Source organism: Anabrus simplex, chromosome 7, assembly GCF_040414725.1.
Source record: "Anabrus simplex isolate iqAnaSimp1 chromosome 7, ASM4041472v1, whole genome shotgun sequence".
NCBI lineage: Eukaryota > Metazoa > Arthropoda > Insecta > Orthoptera > Tettigoniidae > Anabrus > Anabrus simplex.
In genome coordinates, this window is record NC_090271.1 from 141,897,820 (window position 1) to 141,916,253 (window position 18,434).

The window sequence follows — 18,434 nt, forward strand, 5'->3', positions numbered from 1 at the left end:
TTGACATAAATATATCCAACATCGTCATTAGTATCATAAACATAATCTTCCTAATATATTATTCAGTATCTAAATTATAGTTCTATAACAGGTTATTCTACCAGAAATTCAACATTAGCTCTCAATAACAGACTTTAAAGGGTAATTTAGTTAGTTCTTAGTTTTTCGTCAATATTCTGTATATGCGATGTCTTATTTCATTTAATGTCTCTCGTCAACTTTCAGTTCGAGCTTCGGCTACCGATCAAATATTTTAATCTTCTCCTTTCTTAATTTCTCTTGCTTATTTGCTTCGATATTGAGTTGGATATCGGCGTAATCTTTAACATCACGCGATGTACGAATTTTTTACAGCTCTAGCTCAGTAGACAACTTCTTTGTTCTTCACGCGACGACTTCTATTTCGTGGAAAAATCTCATTCCAATGTTCAGCGTGTAATTTTATTGTTCTCTCCCTATTTTAGCAATGTAAAACCTTCTACTTTTTTTTTTTTTCCACGGCCGCATGGATCCTACATGGTTGGTATGTCTAACTTCGTGACCATGGCTTATTTGATTCGCCAGATTAGCATTCTTCTCGACTTATTTATGGTTTCTTTGATTTTATGCTTCCGTATTTTTATCATTACGAAATAACGGCCTATTTAATTCGATATGTCCGTGCATTCTTCAGATATATTGCTCAACTATATGATCTCTCTCTAATTTACTACCGTGCATGGCAAATATAGATGCTGTAATACCTCGGTTTTTTTTCTCATGACCTGGGCAATGAAATGGTACATTTTACCCTCCTACCACGGACAAACAAATGTACTGCTCGCAGTATATTTATTTAAATTCCGTTCCTTTGTATAAATGGAGCTTTTCATTGACCTGATTTAATTTGTCCGTCCTGCATATTCTTGGAATTATTGTTAGTACTTTACTCATGATCTTCTTCATAATACCGTTTCATACTGGAGGTATTGTATACATTCTTGTATGTTGCATTTAAATTTTCAGTCATGTACGCGTTATTTCCTAACATCTTCTTTACTATGTAAGGACCATAAAATAAATGAACGAATTTTGCAAATATACGCTCCGAAACATTAGAATTGGTGCTTTTTTCATCATTACCATGTCATTAACTCTAAATGGTGGATAGAATCTCTTGTTCCGAACCCTTCTCTGTCGTCTGTCAGCTTGGTCTTCTAAGTCTGGCATTCAGTACTTGATTGATCTGAGTACTGCTGGGCTTTGGTTCATCATTTTGTCCTATGACATCATCCCATGGTCTAGTTGGTCGTTCATTTAAATGTACGAGCCTCGGTACGTGGTTGGTTGACTCGTGAATTGTGTTACTCATACAGGCTTCAATTATCTTTATTACATTAATCCACCTCCAATGGTTCTGAGAACAGTATATTCTGCAATACTTCGATATTTCTCGCATGCATCGTTCCACGGGATTAGCTGGCGGGTGCCTTGCAGAACATAGTACATGTTTAATCTCCAAAACTTGCATTGCTTCTTGAAATTCAATTGATGTGAACTGGGTTCCTCTATCAGTCAATATTTTCCTTGGTTTTCCCATCCTAGGTATTACATTTTTACTTATAGTGTTCAGTACTTGTCTGGTTGTGGCTCTCTGTATCGGTTGTAACACTACGAATTTTGAAAAGATGACCATTGTAAGGACTATATATTTATATCCTCTAGTAGCCGGTGGTACTTTTCCGTAGATATCCATTACAAAAGTCTCTCGAGGGGTTGTTGGTAATATAGCAACCGGTTCAGGCTTGGTTAAGAAAGAGTTATGCTTCGTCCTCTTACATGTATCACATGTCTTGATTACATTTCTGACGGTTCGCCTTATTCCTTTCCACGTGAACCTTTCCACTATTGTTCTCACTACTTTCTCCATGCCCCCATGTCCAATTACTCTTATGGGCATGCCAAATTACTCCTTTTTGCAGCGACTTTGGTACCACTATTCTTGTTTTATTTGAATCCTTGCTAATATATTTCATCAACATCCCGTTTTTCAATGTATGTTTACTATTTCTATTCGGTTGCCTCTTGCCCTGCAAGTCATTCTGTTCTATTCTTGTAATTTTTAGTGTCAGCTCTTCATCTGACCTTTGTAACGACGCTGTATCCCTCAATTTCTCCAAGACTGGAAATGCCTATATGATCTTTTTCCACTGTTGCAGGGCATAAATAATTGCTAAAAGTTCCTGCTCAGTCGTATAATTTAGTTCATCATTACGCAACTTTCGGCTTGTAAATGCTAAATAAATTCGACTATCACCATTACCTGCTGTTTCTTGGTATAAATACGCACCTATGCGTCTGTCTGTATTATAAACTCTCGGGTATAGTCTGGATATCCCAACTTCACGCTATTCGCTAGTAACTTTTTCATTGCAATAAATGCTTCCTCTGTTTGATTATTCCATTTCCATTTGTTATTTGATTTCAATAAATCCTGTAATGGTGCTGCTATTTCCGTGTATCCTTTACAATTGTTTGCGAATAACCGAGTCATCCCCAGAAACTGTCTGACCTGCTTTATTCGCGTCGGGCGAGGAAATTCGCAAATCACTTGAATTTTCACCGGATTAGGTTTCACACCCTCTCCGTCAATTACGTGTCCGACAAATAATATTTGATCTTGACAGAATTTTGATTTAGCTAAATTAATTTTGAAACCTGTGTTTACCAAATTCTCTAGTAATTAAGTTTGATACAATGCTCGTCGAATGTCTCGGTTGCAAAGACCAGGTCATCTACGTAACATGTCACATACTCTTTCACTTCAGGTAATAAATTTCTATCTAACGCTCTTATTAATACCTCACAACTGTTCTTTGACCCGAACGGCGACCTGCAGTGTGCGTAGGTCTGGTTGCTAAAGATAAACCCTGTTAAAAGTCTTGATTTCTCTTCCAATAGTATGTGGTGAAACGAGGATGTAAAGTCTAAACTTGTGAAGCATCTCATGCCCCTGAATTTCTTTATTATTTCCTTGATCTTTGGAACTTGGTCGTATTCCGGTATTAACTTTTCGTTTAATTTTCCGACATCGAGACACACTCCCGTTACTTTTCTTTACTATAACGATCGGATTCAGATATGGCATGGTTGTTTTAATGATTATACCATCGTCCATCATCTCTTGAATACTCTTCTTCACTTCCTGGAAATATTTCTCGGGTATGTCGTATAGCTTTCCTCTGTATGGTGTCCAGTCGTTCACAATAATTTTATATTTGAATTTTGGTATTTGTCCCGGTTTATCTTTAAATATTTCTGAATATTTTTCTATGATTGTATACAATTTCTGCTTTTCTTTGGCATCTTTGTTTCTACAATTTTTTTCCAAATATCTGGTTCTTCCTTCTCATCATCAACCATCAAAATCCTTTCTAAGCTATGCAAGATTTCTTCCATTTCCTCATTGTCGCTTAGTGGTGTGGGTTCGGATCCCACTGGTGTCCGGCTGGCCATTTTTGTCCTGTACTTAACATCTCTTCAACACGTACTACATGTACGTAACACGACCTAATACGTTGAAAGTCTGTTTCGATTACAATGCGGTCATGAAAATTCAATATTCATTGACATGCCCCACAACGGGCGACTTAAACGCACTCTACAGTGTGCTAGCAGCAGTGCAAGACCTGTAGCTCAGATCCTTTTAAATAGAACAAAGATGGCCGAGGCCACCATAGCTCAATTGGTAGAGCAACCGACGCGGAATCGGGAGGTTGTGGGTTCGGATCCCACTGGTGTCCGGCTGGCCATTTTTGTTCTGTACTTAACATCTCTTCAACACGTACTACATGTACGTAACACGACCTAATACGTTAAAAGTCTGTTTCGATCAATCCCATCTGCTTTTGTGTTTCAAACCCTTCAAATTTCATATGTACCGGGCGAGTTGGCCGTGCGCGTAGAGGCGCGCGGCTGTGAGCTTGCATCCGGGAGATAGTAGGTTGGTTCGAATCCCACTATCGGCAGCCCTGAAGATGGTTTTCCGTGGTTTCCCATTTTCACACCAGGCAAATGCTGGGGCTGTACCTTAATTAAGGCCACGGCCACTTCCTTCCAACTCCTAGGCCTTTCCTATCCCATCATCGCCACAAGACCTATCTGTGTCGGTGCGACATAAAGCCCCTAGCAAAAAAAAAAATAAAATCATTTTTATGAAATTGTCATGTTGACTTGTTGTCGTTACATTGCATTCAAAGATTATTATTACTATAACTTATGTTCTCCATGACTCAAAGATTACTTATTTAAAATCCATATGAAGAAAATGTAACAACATATTTGCGTACCAAGCGAGTTAGCTATGCTATTCGGGTCACATAGCTGTGAGTTTGCATTTGGGGTATGGTGTGTTCAAATTCCAATGTCAGCAGCCCTGAAGATTGTTTTCTGTTTTCCATTTTCACACCAGGTAAATTTTGGGAGCTGTACGTTAATTAATAATAATGCCAGTGTCTCTTCTTCAGAGTCCTAGTCCTTTCCTATTCCGTCATTACCAAAAGATGTAACCAAGTCCGTGCAACATTAAAACATTTGTTGAGGGTGGGAACCCAATAGAACTTTGTTATAAGAACATTGGTTTGAGTGTCACCTCTTCTATAATGTGAGGTATTGTGTAGTATTAAAATAATCCCCACCACAAGCAAAGTGTTTTTTGGCCTTCCATAACCCTTTTGCATTCAGCCTCTTCTTACTAGTGCAACCCAGAACACTCACTCTTATTTTCATGATTTTATGTGATAGTCTTGAAATTCCCCAAACCTCTTCACTTAAAGTTTGATGACTCAGATATAGAAAAGATCTTTCACTTACTCACAGTAGGTCAGAATATTACGGAGATTACTGTGTACCAGTCAGCTTAATCTTTCTGTCCGAATGAAAATGCTACGTGTGTTTGTATGGATGGTTGCATTGTATGCCTGTGAAATGTGGGCAACTAAATAAAAATGGAAAGAACAGTCTTGAAGCCGTTGCGATGTGATGCTGTCGTAAGGTGATAAATGTGATGTGGAGATCTCTCCATTAGGTCAAACACCAGAGTTTCCTAGATACTGTGAACCAGCGGAAATGAATCCTTCGCACAATCTGTAACCATTATCTTGCATGGTGTGGCCCATTACAAGATATTAGAATCATTCCGTATTGACGGTTTTCACTTTACAATGGCGAAAAATGAAAGTATCCTTCTATTCAATACATCATATATTCCGTCATTAGACGGAGTAAACAAGTTCAGACATGTTTCGGCTCGTTTGAGCCATCTTCAGTGGAAAAAATTAGGGGGGTTGGAATAATTTACATAATATGAGTTGAAAAAATGCTAAAAAACATAATGAAAGCGCAAATGAATTTTGTTAATTTTGTTTCCGTCTAGGCTCTCTTTTGTTTGTTTTTTCATTTGTGCTTTCATTATGTTTTTTAGCATTTTTTCAACTCATATTATGTAAATTATTCCAACCCCCCTAATTTTTTCCACTGAAGATGGCTCAAACGAGCCGAAACATGTCTGAACTTGTTTACTCCGTCTAATGACGGAATACATGATGTATTGAATAGGAGGATACTTTCATTTTTCGCCATTGTAAAGTGGTGTGGCCCTACAACGTGCCATTCCAATTTAATGAGATTGATGACAGAAGGCTTCATTGAAGGAAAACACCTACAAGGAAGACCTAGAAATACCTTCCTTAAACAAATTCTAATTGACATGCAGCCACAGAATTGTTTCATTGAAAGAAGAGGTAAATGATAGGATGATCTGGAAATGTTTTATGGCAACTGATCAGTCTTAGAATTGTAATCCAATGATGATGATGATGATGATGATGACAGTATGTAACTGTTTAAAAAATTTCCTACAGAAACAATTTAAGTTACATGAAAATTTTTACAAGTACTAGCTTTCTTGTCCGGCTTTGCTCGGTGTAATAATTACAGAGGCTCCAAATTTTCTGAAGTCCCTTGCCTTACTCCATAGCACATACCTTGTCCAGTTATATTTTATGTACTTCAAAATGATATGTGACAGGGTTATGTGGAAATAATTAAAGTAGGAATGGTCTAACAGAGAGATGAACATCAAAAGAGGTTGGGGCAATGAAGCTCCTATTCATATATTAATGTGCATGACAAATGAGCAGTAGGAAGCTGTCTGATTGTTATTGCTAGTGAAAGGATTTTTAGGCACTAATAAGTTAGAATGCAGATGTATTTGAACAAGGTGCAAGTATCATTTAGCTGCTCTACTGTTATGTAGGTAAGTTGCATAATTTTGGGGGGTTCTGATAGTTCAGATAACTAATATTTATGCAAATCTTTGCAGGCTAGGATACACTTGTGCCTTGGTTAAATACATTTGCATTGTAACCTATTAGTGCCTAAAAATTCCTTTTTCCTAATTTTTACTGTGAGACAACTGCCAGCTCCTTCCATCAAAGGCAGTGAACTGTGAGAGCACACAATAATGTGTGTATATATACTGTATATACACGCACATGGATACATACATACATACAGTACAAGTCCACTGTAGCAAGTACGACATATAACGAGAACCCTGTTATAACGGCAGTATTTTTCTGTCCCTTGAAAATTCCTATATATGAAACTGTGATTATCCTTTGTTTACAGCAAGAGCCCTGTCACTGACGCATCCATTGAGAATAATGTTCATTCCTGACCGTGCAATCTCTTGTCTTCTGGTAGAGGTCACTCAAATTACAACAATGTAGGTGATAATTGCTATGCGTCACTCAATGAAAATACAGCACGTGATTGTGTTCTGTTTTGTTTGTGGTTCTGGTGACTGCTACACACGAGCGGTTAAGCATGTGCGATTTTTTTCTGTTCCCGATATTTATGCACTTCAGTGGTTATATTGCATGTGATCGATCATCTTCGGTATAGTTTCCTGGCTGTGTCCACCAGTGTTCTCTCGTGATGTCGGAGTCTATTAGTAATAGCCTTTGACTGTTGTTCCACAAAGAAAAATGGAAACTAAAGAGAACATGTGTTCATAATAAATGCATAAATAATGTGTCCGATAGTAGTTTGTAACTCATTAAAAATAAAGGCTGAAGTGAACACTCGCTTAATTTTAATGCTATATACTGAAATTAAGTAAGAATAGGATGATGCACTTTAAGATATGGCAGAGTGCATCAATGATTTCAGAGGTTAGTCTGATTAAATTTCATAAATTTATTCAAAATTTGTAGCGAGAAGGTTATCATTTCTCTCCTGGTGCTTGAAATATGTTTTATGATACATATAGTACAGTTATGTTAGTTTAGGTGACGCTGTTTTAATAAGAAAAGTGGAACATTTGCCACAAACTGTGATCGATGATCTTCGGTATAGTTTCCTCGGTATGTGCACTTGCAAACTATCTTGTCGACATATGGAGGTGATGTTGGAGTTGATCAGTAATACCCATCAACTGCTGTTCCGTACGGAAAATTAGAAATGAAAGAGAACATATTTTTGTAATAAGTACATAAATAACATAGTTGATAGCAGTTGTTAACGGGTTAGAAATAAAGTTTGAAGTAAACGATCACTTAATTTTAATGTTATGTACTGAAATTAAGCAAGAATGTGATACACCTCAGAATATGGCAGAGTGCATCACCGATTTCGTAGGTTAATTTATATTTCCTCATGTCTGGTTAAATTTCAGAAAGGCTATTCACATGTAAATTTATAGCAAGGAGATTATCATTTCTCTACAAGCTCTACTTCAGAACTATTTTGTTTCAAAATAGATTTTTAGCCGTAAATAAATACCTACATTTTGTGGATAATGAAACTATGGACATGTCAGATTCATTACAAAAATAAGACCAGTAGTTGATATGATGTCAGCAACATTTCAGTGTCTATATTCCTACAAGTGCTATATATAGATAAATCACTTACGAAATGCAGGGGAATATTGCATTTTATACAGTACAACAAATCCGAGAGAGCAAGGTTTGGTGTCAAATTTTACAAACTATCAGACTCCAGCAATGCATATATATGCGACTTCAAAATGTATGTAAGGAAGGACAAAGTTGATAATACACCTGTTAGTACAAAAGTAGTCATGAACATGATGCAGACATGTGGTCTTCTGAATAAAGGTTACTCCCTTTATATGGATAATTGGTACAGTTCACCTGATTTGTTATACAGACTATAATGCAGGGACGAACGTATGTGGAACAGTGCATACTAACAGGAGAAACATGCCGAAAAACTTCGGTAAGGTTGTCTTAGAAGTAGGTGAAGTAGTGGCTTACTACACCAACAATATTACTGCAATCAGGTGGAAGGACAAGAAGGGCGTGTGCTTACTAGCAACAATGCATTCTCTTGATTTCGCCGAATCTGGGAAGGTCAATCGTAAATCACGTCCAAAGAAAATGAAGCCTACTGCTGCTTTAAGTTACGCAAAGGGAATGGGAGGAGTCGATCTTGGAGATCAACTTCTGAGTATGTTCCGCGTTATGCGCAGGTACAGTTAAGCGTACAAGAAAATATTATTTTATTTGATTGACACAATGGTTCTCAATGCCTGCATGTTGCACAGACTGGTGAACGGGCGTACAGACAGAACGTTTCAAGTCTTCAGGCAGCAACTTATCGAGGAAATGATTGCTAATCACTTCAAACAAGGAGTTGTCAGGAAAAGAAGACCAGAAGGGAAAGTACATGGCAATGTGACTCCTGGAACATTCCATTGTGTCTGGAGCATTTCCAGCCGTACCACACTAAAAAGACCTGACTTTCGAATCCCAGACACCTTGTAGGTGTTTTCCTTCAATATATATACAACTATTGCTTCACAACCCTTTTTCTGTAAAGAATCTTGAATGATTTCAATAAATACAGAATTTATGCAGATTTATTCAGAGGTCTACAAACTGAACAGATTGTGTGAAAATTTATGGTTTTCAAGCCCTTTCTGCTATAAGAGGAGGCGGATGTGGATGGGATAATGATAACGTAATTCCAGGTCTTTACTTTGATAGCAAAATTAAATGTTTGTAGATAGTAACCCCCCCCCCCCCATTTAATTTGTAATTGCTTTGTTCCCATTAAACCAAAACTTAAATTATAATAATACACACCTCAAAGAATGTTTTGCACCACCTGGATTTCAGGGTTTCTAGGTGGCTTTTAACCCCAGGGAATGTATGGGATACAAATACACAATTTATGTCAAGCATAACACGATTGGTGTAAAGGAAACAACAGGCGCAACACTAATGCTATTGAATATTGAGAATTTTCACGACCGCATTGCAATCGAAACCGACTTTCAACCTATTAGCTCGTGTTACGTATATTTAGTAGGTGTTTAACAGATGTTAAGCACAGAACAAAAATGGCCAACCGGACACCAGTGGGATCCGAACGCACAACCTCCCAATTTCGTGCTGTTTGCTCTACCAATTGAACTATGTTGGCCAGGCCTTCTTTGTTCTGTTGGAAAGGATCTAAGCTACAGGTTTCTCACTACTGCCAACTCACCGTAGAGTGTGTTTAAGTCGCCCGTTGAGGGCCAAGTCAATGAATATCGAATTTTCACTATCGCATTGTAATCGAAACTGACTTTCAACCTATTAGGTTGTGTTACTTACATTTAGTACGTGTTTGAGAGATGTTAAGTAGAGAGCAAAAATGGCCATTTGGGCACCAGTGGGATCCGAACCCACAACCTCCTGATTTTGCGTCAGTTGCTCTACCAATTGAGCTATGGTGGCGTAGGCCATCTTTGTTCTGTTGGAAAAGATCTGAGCTACAGGTCTGGCACTACTGCCATCACACTGTAGTGTGTGTTTAAATCACCCTTTGAGGGCCAAGTCAATGAATATTGAATTTTCACAACCGCATTGTAATCGAAACAGACTTTCGACTTATTAGGTCGTGTTACGTACATTTAGTACGTGTTTAAAGAGATGTCAGGTACAGAACAAAAATGGCCATTTGGACACCAGTGGGATCCGAACTCGCAACCTCCCGATTTTGCATCGGTTGCTCTACCAATTGAGCTATGGTGGCCTAGGCCATCCTTTTTCTGTTGGAAAGGATCTAAGCTACAGGTCTGGCACTACTGCCATCACACTGTAGAGTGCGTTTTAAGTCACCCGTTGGCAAATCAATGAATATTGAATTTTCACGACCGCGTTGTAATCGAAACCGATTTTCAACCTATTAGGTCGTGTTACGTACATTTAGTACGTGTTTGAGATGTTAAGTATAGAAACAGAACAAAAATGGCCCAGCGGACACCACCAGTGGGTTCCGAACCCACAGCCTCCTGATTTTGCGTCGCACATGTAGTGTGAATTGAACAAGGCGGTCCCCAGCTGGCAAATGAAGCACGTTTGAATAAATTACATTTTCTCAAGAAGTACTTGTCTGATTTTCAAAGTTGTCTGATTGTCAAAGTAATTACTGTGCAGAATTTGTACTGTTTGTAGGTTTAAGGCTAGATGTAGAAAACAGTGTAGTTCCATTTAAGAAAACAATGTTAGTGCATGCCACGATCTAGGTGATATTGATGCCATGAAAAAGTACTGTAGGTCCCTTGGTACCATTACTGAAAGTGAAAACAGAATGTCATTATCTTTAACTCTTCACGATTTATTTGAGATGGACAATTAAGCTGAATAACCCTATACAATGCTTGAAGATGGATGTTGTAGAAAACCACCCTCTGAATATATGTTCATACATGTGCAGCCAATGCAAATTCTGTGTTCTCACCTTCTCCATCTTTTTACTTTCATAGGCAGATCTCTTCATTATAAGGATGATCTGAGGGTTTTTGATTGATTAGTGACTGATTGTTTTCTTTTGAAAGCAACTCTTCTGGTTTGCTTCTTCCACCTTTGTCCACCTTTGTATTATTTGATAGAAGTAGGCTTTGCACCGAGTTCTTATCTAATAATCGTCATCGTCATCAGCACCATCACCACCACCACCACCACCACCATCATCATCATCATCATCATCATCATCATCATCATCATCATCATAACATAACATGCAATCATGATGCTGGATATACACACACATAAGCTTATACAATGGCCCTAGCCTCTGGGACAAGGAGTAATTACCAGGGTTGTTGTTATACAAAACTTTGCAAAAACTTTGAATACCAAAGCTGCAAAGCTTTCATACTGCGAATAACATGGTTCAAACCTTTCAATTGGTGTTCGGTACATTAATATTACAGATTTTGTGCTTTCAAAAATCCTTTCTGAGAGGTTAACCGTATGTTTACTATGAAGAACAATTTTCTTCACACAAATTTATGGCCTTGAAAGGGTGGAATGAAATTGGGAAACACATTTCAAGGTGAATTGTGTCACTAGCAGCAAAGCACCACTTTAAATTATTATTGTATTAAACATTTAAAAGAAAACTCAAGAGATGGGGTCTTGTTAAGCATCAGCAAGTTTGATAAGAGATGAAAGTAAGCTGAACAAATGTGCAGAACCAGACAGAAATGTCCAGTTAAAAGCGAGATATTTTACATTACTGTTACAAAAAAGTGTACCCCGCTCAATTTGACGTTCATAATTGTGTTTAAACTCAGTGGTTCACAAAGAGAGCGTTATTTAATGGACCAGAAAAATGTTTTAAAAATATGCAAAAATGAATGGTGTTTTATTATTCGTCTTTCTTTCCCATAATTAGTCATTAAAAAAAAACTGTGTCGTTTGCCCTTCGTTAACATTGTAGTAACACAAAACACATTATTAACAAATATGTTAAATTTTACAAAAAGGAAGCTCACTTTCATGATAATCATTTGCATCAAATATGACATTGCAACAGTTTTTTTGAAGACAAAGTAATGAAATAAATCTATGCTCGAGTAGTTGCTTTCATTCCTGCAAATTCGTTAGTATCTAACGGAAGATCACTCTTCAGTAAACACCTTTGAAATAAGAATATGTTAGTGGAAACATTTCCTGACGATAAACAGTTACGCTGCTTTCATGTAATATTGTTTGCATTGGAAAACACTTGTTCTGATACCTCAAAAGTTGCAGGAATGCACTGATACTTCTTAGCTAATATTGCAAATATCGAGGGCATTTTTTCCCAGAATTTCCACCACTCAAATGTGCCCATGTTAATTTCTATTTGCAGTTCTCCCAAATACCGCTCAAATTGCTGACCAACTTTCTCTGAGGTAACAGTGGTTCCCTCGGTGGGTTTCTTAAACAAGAAATTGAGAGCACTACCAGGTAATAGTTCCCAACTTCATTTGTCATAGTTTACAAGCAGAGGCCTTACAGTTTATTTTTAAAATTTTTTTGGTTATGGCAGATATGTACGGTCTAAAGAGCTTTAAATCTTGGGTTCACACAGTGAGTTAAGAAAGCAAGTGATATGGTCAGGAAAATTACATACAAAACCAGTTATATTTGAAAAAAGGCGCTCCATTTTTTACAGAATCTATGGCACGGGTACTGATAACACCGGTAGGGGTGGCGAGGTTGTTGTCAAGAACAGTACGAATGAATGGGTACACCATAGACAACAGGCCTCCCGAAGGGAGACCTTTAAGGGTTTGAGAATGGATATAAGTTCTTCTAGCAGAAACCATTCCTCTTTCTTTAATTCTAAAACATTTTTTTTTAGAGTAGCATATGCCGCTCTCCTGTGTGCCAACACAGCCTTTATGGGAGTGCGGTTTTGTACTAGTCTTTTGACGATATGCAATTCTCGGTTCCTTCTAGTTGAAATACTTTGTACGAATTTATGTTTAGGGCCTACAAGCTGCTCTTGTATTCTTTGGAATGCTGTCAATTCAGCGCTGACTTGTGTAATGACTGTGAGAAGATCTTGAAGTAATTCGCTTTGGATGAAAGGGAAATATAGATGGGAGATAAGCTGTTGCATCTTGAAAGTTTAATATCAAATGCCAGTTAATTGGTTAGGAGCTGGGCTGAGTAAGTCAGATGGTAGAACACTGGCCTTCTGAGCTCAAGTTTGATCCTGGTTCAAATATGACAGTTTTATGTTGGTACTTTTACCAGCACGTAAATGCACTCTGCCAGGACAAAATTTCAACATCTCAATGTCTCCGAAAACTGTTAAATTAGTTGGTGGTACATAATACCAATAACATAATTATTAATTAGTTAGGTTACCAATCGAATAAAAGTATTTTCTGGCTCCTTGAGTTGTCAAACTAGTGGCTTTTGATCAAAGGGTCCTGGTTCACCTTCCAGTCAGGCCGGGTATTTTAATCCTGTCTGGTTAATTCCTCTTGATGCCAATGGACATAGTTACCTGGCTGATTTTGGTTCTTGTTTACAACTGTTTATCTTAAATTCTTCAAGTGAGTATGTCTGTGATCTATGAAAAGAAATTATTGTCTTAACACGCCTCTTCATATACTCCCAACACCATCACGCTACCAACCACCTGCACAGAGACATGCAGTAGTGAATACAGCCATCCACACAGCGTTGGCATCAGGAAGGGGATCGGGCCATAAAGGTGGGTCTCCATTTGTAGTGCTGATGCCTAAATAATGGGGAAGAGGCCAAAAGGAAGAAGAAAAAGAAATATCTGACTTAATATGAAGCTGTATACAATCAGAATGTGAGGAAACATCTGGCAGAATTGCTTTCTATAGCTCTACACGTACTTCACTAAACTAATGCATTGTATAAATGTTCTTTCCATGTTATTTTATATTTTAATTGCTTCCTTGAATTCAAGGCTGCTTCTCGGCAAAGCTTACCTAAGCTTAAATTTGTTCTTTACAGTACCTGGTAATGGACTATTACTGTGGAGGAGATCTGCTCACGCTTCTAAGCAAGTTTGAAGATCGGTTACCAGAGGACATGGCTAAATTTTATATTGCTGAAATGGTGCTAGCCATTGGTTCCATTCACGATCTTCGTTACGTACATCGGGATATCAAACCAGACAATGTACTGCTTGATGCCAATGGACATATTCGCCTGGCTGATTTTGGTTCTTGTCTTAAACTGTTTGAAGATGGCACAGTACAAAGTAATGTAGCTGTAGGAACACCAGACTACATTTCTCCTGAAATTCTTCGAGTGAGTATGTCTGTGATCTATGAAAAGAAATTCTATTTCTCAATCATAGAAAAAATGCTACTTTAGTATGTTAAGTATGTTTGTATGAATTATTAATTGGGCGTGTGAATGTTTCTTGTTCTGTATTTATGATGAGTTCTTTTCAAGTACTGTATACTTTGCATAATGTTCATTTCATTATATGTCTTGAATAATATTAAGCTGTGATTACAACTTCTTAAATGTACGATTTTCTAGCGGTATTTACATTACTCTAAGTGTGTGTGTTTACTAAGACTGCAGCAGTGATGATGTGTAACACATTCACAGATATTAGAAGAGAAATCACAGATATAGCATAACCTGGGCCTACGAAGCATACAGGAAAATAAATTAATCTATGAGGTTGAGCAAAACTTATTGAAAGATTGTCCGGCTTCATGGCTAAATGGTTAGTGTACTGGCCGTTGGCCACAGGGGTTCTGGGTTTGATTCCCGGCAGGGTCAGCTATTTTAACCATCATTAGTTAATTCCGCTGGCATGGGGGTTGGGCGTATATGTCACCTTCATCATCATCATCATCATCATCGTTTCATTCTCATCACGACGCGCAGATCGCCTACAGGTGTCAAATCAGAAGACCTGCACTTGGCGAGCTGAACATGTCCTTGGACATTCACGGCACTAAAAGCCATACATCATTTCACTGACAGATTAAACAAAAACCTATGCAGAAAAATGTAATTTTGAAAAAAATAATACTTAAGCATGCCCTACTTGTGGTCACCTCTGTTTGATCTGATCCCTTTCTTTGGACTAGTTTCAGACTTACTGAAAAAATCTCTTGAGTTGTATGCATGAAAATTGTTGGACATTTTTGGATGAAACTACAAAATATTACTAAAAAATTAGTAATTTTTAGGTATCATTATGAGATAAACTGTAGGCAGTGTTTAAATGCAAGATTTTTCTAGGGATGGGGGTGGAATTGCCTTGTTTAGGCTGCATTTTCTGGATTGTGAATAATTTCCAAATACGCACCCATTTGACGAGAGGTCATTGGTTGAGGACTGTAGAAGAGTTGCATGTGCCAGATTTGTGTTCACCCTAAATATCTTGCAGCCATCAGCAAAGAGTATTGTATTTGCTGTTTTGTTGAGTTTGGACAACAGATTGTCCACAAAGAAAACAGCGAAGAACCAAGAACGCTGCCTTGTGGACACCGCAGGTGACTGGTGAAATACCTGATAAATAATTTAGAGAGAGGGACGCAAAGGCTACTGGAAGCGGTTTTCAAGAAAAAAGAGGGCCTATATCATCAGGACTGGTAGCTTTATTGGTACGAAAAGCCAGTGAGTTCAATCAGTCCGCCATCAATGATCTGCATTTAGGGTAGTTGCTCAGGAAGCAATAAATTTTATACCTCATATTTACATTTATTTATGATTGTTTCCTAGCTTTTTCTTAAATATTTTCAATGAACTTGTAAAGTTGTTTGTACTTTTCCTTTTACCTTGAGAAAGAATTGTTTAAATTAACCATTTAAATGGTTTACACACTCTTCAATTTCATTATAGTGATCGTTTGTGCACTAGTTGACGTATTTAATTTTCATTGTCACTTGAACTTTTCTGGTGATTTCTCTAAGTCGATGTTGTTAGAGGAAAGTTCCTGAAACACTTGGTCTTCTTGGTCAATTTCTCTGAATTTTTCTGCTGTGATAGTTGCTCCATATGGTAGGGTAAAGTAGGTAATTTGGTGATAATTTTAGATTTAAGCAACATAGAGAAAAAGTGCATTATTTATTTCCTTTAAATTCCATGTACCATATAGAACAGACCATTAACTATATGTTGTGATCATCAATGTTTTCTTGCAATTATTTTATCTAGAACTCTATATGATTTTGTGCAACTCAATTGAGTCAGGTAATTTGGTGATAGTAGCAAGGTAATTTGGTGATAGTTATTTTAAAACACTTTTTGCTACATTCCACAGGAGTTTACGTCTTATGATGGCTTTTCACAACACACGTCATACATATACAAGATTACGTCGTCATCAATATCTTGCAATTGGTAATCTTCATGCACAGTATGTCTACTAAAGCTGCCCTGAATCCACTTTGTCACAGTTGTGCACTTTGAATCATCAGAATAAGATTTTTTTGCATACGACACATACCCAGTCGTCATCTAACTTCACATGTGAAGGTCCAGGAATCAACAGGTCAACATCAGCCTTGCTACGTCTTCTTTCCTCCTGCTGTCGCTGCTCGGGAGGGGTGTGGAATTTTGCGGAAGTGCCTCTTCTGCTTTCTGTGAGTCTTTTACGTCTTGGTGCACTGGGAAGCTGAAGGAGCTGCTCAACATTTGAATTTGAGTCTGCAGGTTCACTTCTTTTAGCATGTCTTCATTAGCCATTAAAGCCCTCTATGCTGAAAGATTCTCTGATACCCGCAAGCTCAGTCCATATCTGTCCCTGAAGTTGGACTACCACCACTTACAACTTTACTTTCTTGACTAAAATACTGCTGTCGCCCAGCTCGTTCTGCAATTTTGTAGGCGAGTGCTCAAACTTGTTGGATTGTTAACCCAAAGCCAAGCTCTTGCATCTCGATAATATATTTTACTATTTTAAGTTCAAGCTCTGAAGGTAGAGCAAAAGGCTTTCCAAGTTTGGGTAAGATGCATTCCACAATACCTCTTTCTTCACTGTTTTTGAGCCACCGTTTGAGAGACGACCACGGGGCACCTGTGGATTTTGAGGCGCGGTACACTGTGATTTTCCCTTCAGTCACTAATCTAGCAGCCTCCACTAAGTCTGCACTGTTGTACTGCCTATACTTTTTAGGAGTTACATCTTCTCCAGGCTTTCGTTTCATGTTGAAATGTCAATGCTAATTCCTTCTTCCAACCTCTAAAACATCAGGACGCACTTGGTACTAGAAATTTTTTATCCTCGCGCACCAAGCTGCTCTTGTGTAATTATGTATATAATTGTAAATTCTCAACTATTCAATTAGATAATGTAATTACTATATAGTTACCAACCATTGACATTATTTTTTATTACAAACATTTACGCTGAATGCTATAATGTAAATATTTTTAAAACTTTATCTCAACTGTTCAATTGAACAATGTAAATACTATATAGTTACCAACCTTTGACATTAATTTTTGGTTACAAACATTGACGCCGAACACTACACCTTTTCTCCCTTAGTGTTATAATGTAAATAATTTTAAACTTTATATTTTCCTATGATTGCGTCAACTGTTCTCCAGAGCACCACTGCCGAACTCTACTATTTTAATTTTACGCATTGGTGCTGACTTCTCATCTATAAACCTATATGTTCAACCATCACTTTTGTACAACTATTTCCCATACTTAATTTTTGTATGTATATTAATAATATGTATTAATTTGTGCATGTCAACTACTAACCAGGTACCTGATTTTTTGCCTTGAGGTGATAATTTGACTGATGATGCCCTCAATGAAGGGTGAAACATGTCTCAAGTGGAATCAATAATAAATTCCTAATTTATAAAATTTATATGTATTGAATAGGTGATAAAACAAACCTTTTAGCATCCTACATTCAGTATCTTCAATACGGATAACAATGATTTTTATCACTTGCAATTTCGGCATTTTACCGTAACGTAATTTGATGATAGTCTTTTTCTGAAAATGATGATAAAATTAGTTAATTTACACTAGCTACAGCTCAAATATCCATAAAATTCTCATATCTTCAGATATTTAAGGAATCAAACTGGAAATAGAAAATAACAATATTGTGTCTTACCATCAGCTGAGTAGAAAATGCTTAAATATTTCAGTATTATCGTAAGGTTTGTGCCGAAAATGACGATGGTGTTCAACATTCCTCTCACTGTAAAAAATTACTCACTTTCTTAGGAACAGATTAACACCAAGACTAAAACAAACGATATATAACCACAGTTTATTTTACTTGAAAAGCACACTGCATTTAATACATTTGCACTTCCCAAGTTACTACTGCTGAGTGGTACAAAATCTCATAACTCAGTAAGTGAAAGGGTCCAAGGATTATACCGAAGCGCGGGACAAAGGAAACATCCAAGACAGTTTGATGACAACAGGCGAGCTCAAGAATAGAATAGGTTTTGTGGTGGCATTTGTTTCAAACATTATCACCAAATTACCTGTATCACCAAATAACCTTACTTCACCCTATATCCAAGATTTTCCCTAATGCTTCGATTTATTGGTCTTTCTGTCAGATACATCAACCCGTGCAATGGATTTCAGTGAAGGACCAGCAGTTCTGTATT

At 37.5% G+C, this 18,434-nt stretch overlaps 1 protein-coding gene and 2 non-coding genes across 8 annotated transcripts in view; 2 read left to right on the top strand and 1 right to left on the bottom strand.

Annotated features, from left to right (window-relative positions):
• The window catches only part of gek (serine/threonine-protein kinase gek), a 736,940-nt gene that overhangs the window by 104,183 nt on the left and 614,323 nt on the right, over window positions 1-18,434 (top strand). For all 6 annotated transcript variants that reach the window (XM_067151353.2, XM_067151356.2, XM_067151355.2 and 3 more), the window contains one exon: window positions 13,824-14,123. In XM_067151353.2, coding sequence (XP_067007454.2) covers window positions 13,824-14,123 — 300 coding nt within the window. The remainder of the gene's footprint in view (window positions 1-13,823; window positions 14,124-18,434) is intronic.
• On the top strand, window positions 3,710-3,786 carry TRNAP-CGG (transfer RNA proline (anticodon CGG)). Its single transcript has one exon. It is a non-coding gene; the product is annotated as a tRNA-Pro (tRNA).
• Window positions 9,716-9,788, bottom strand: TRNAL-CAA (transfer RNA leucine (anticodon CAA)). The gene has a single exon. It is a non-coding gene; the product is annotated as a tRNA-Leu (tRNA).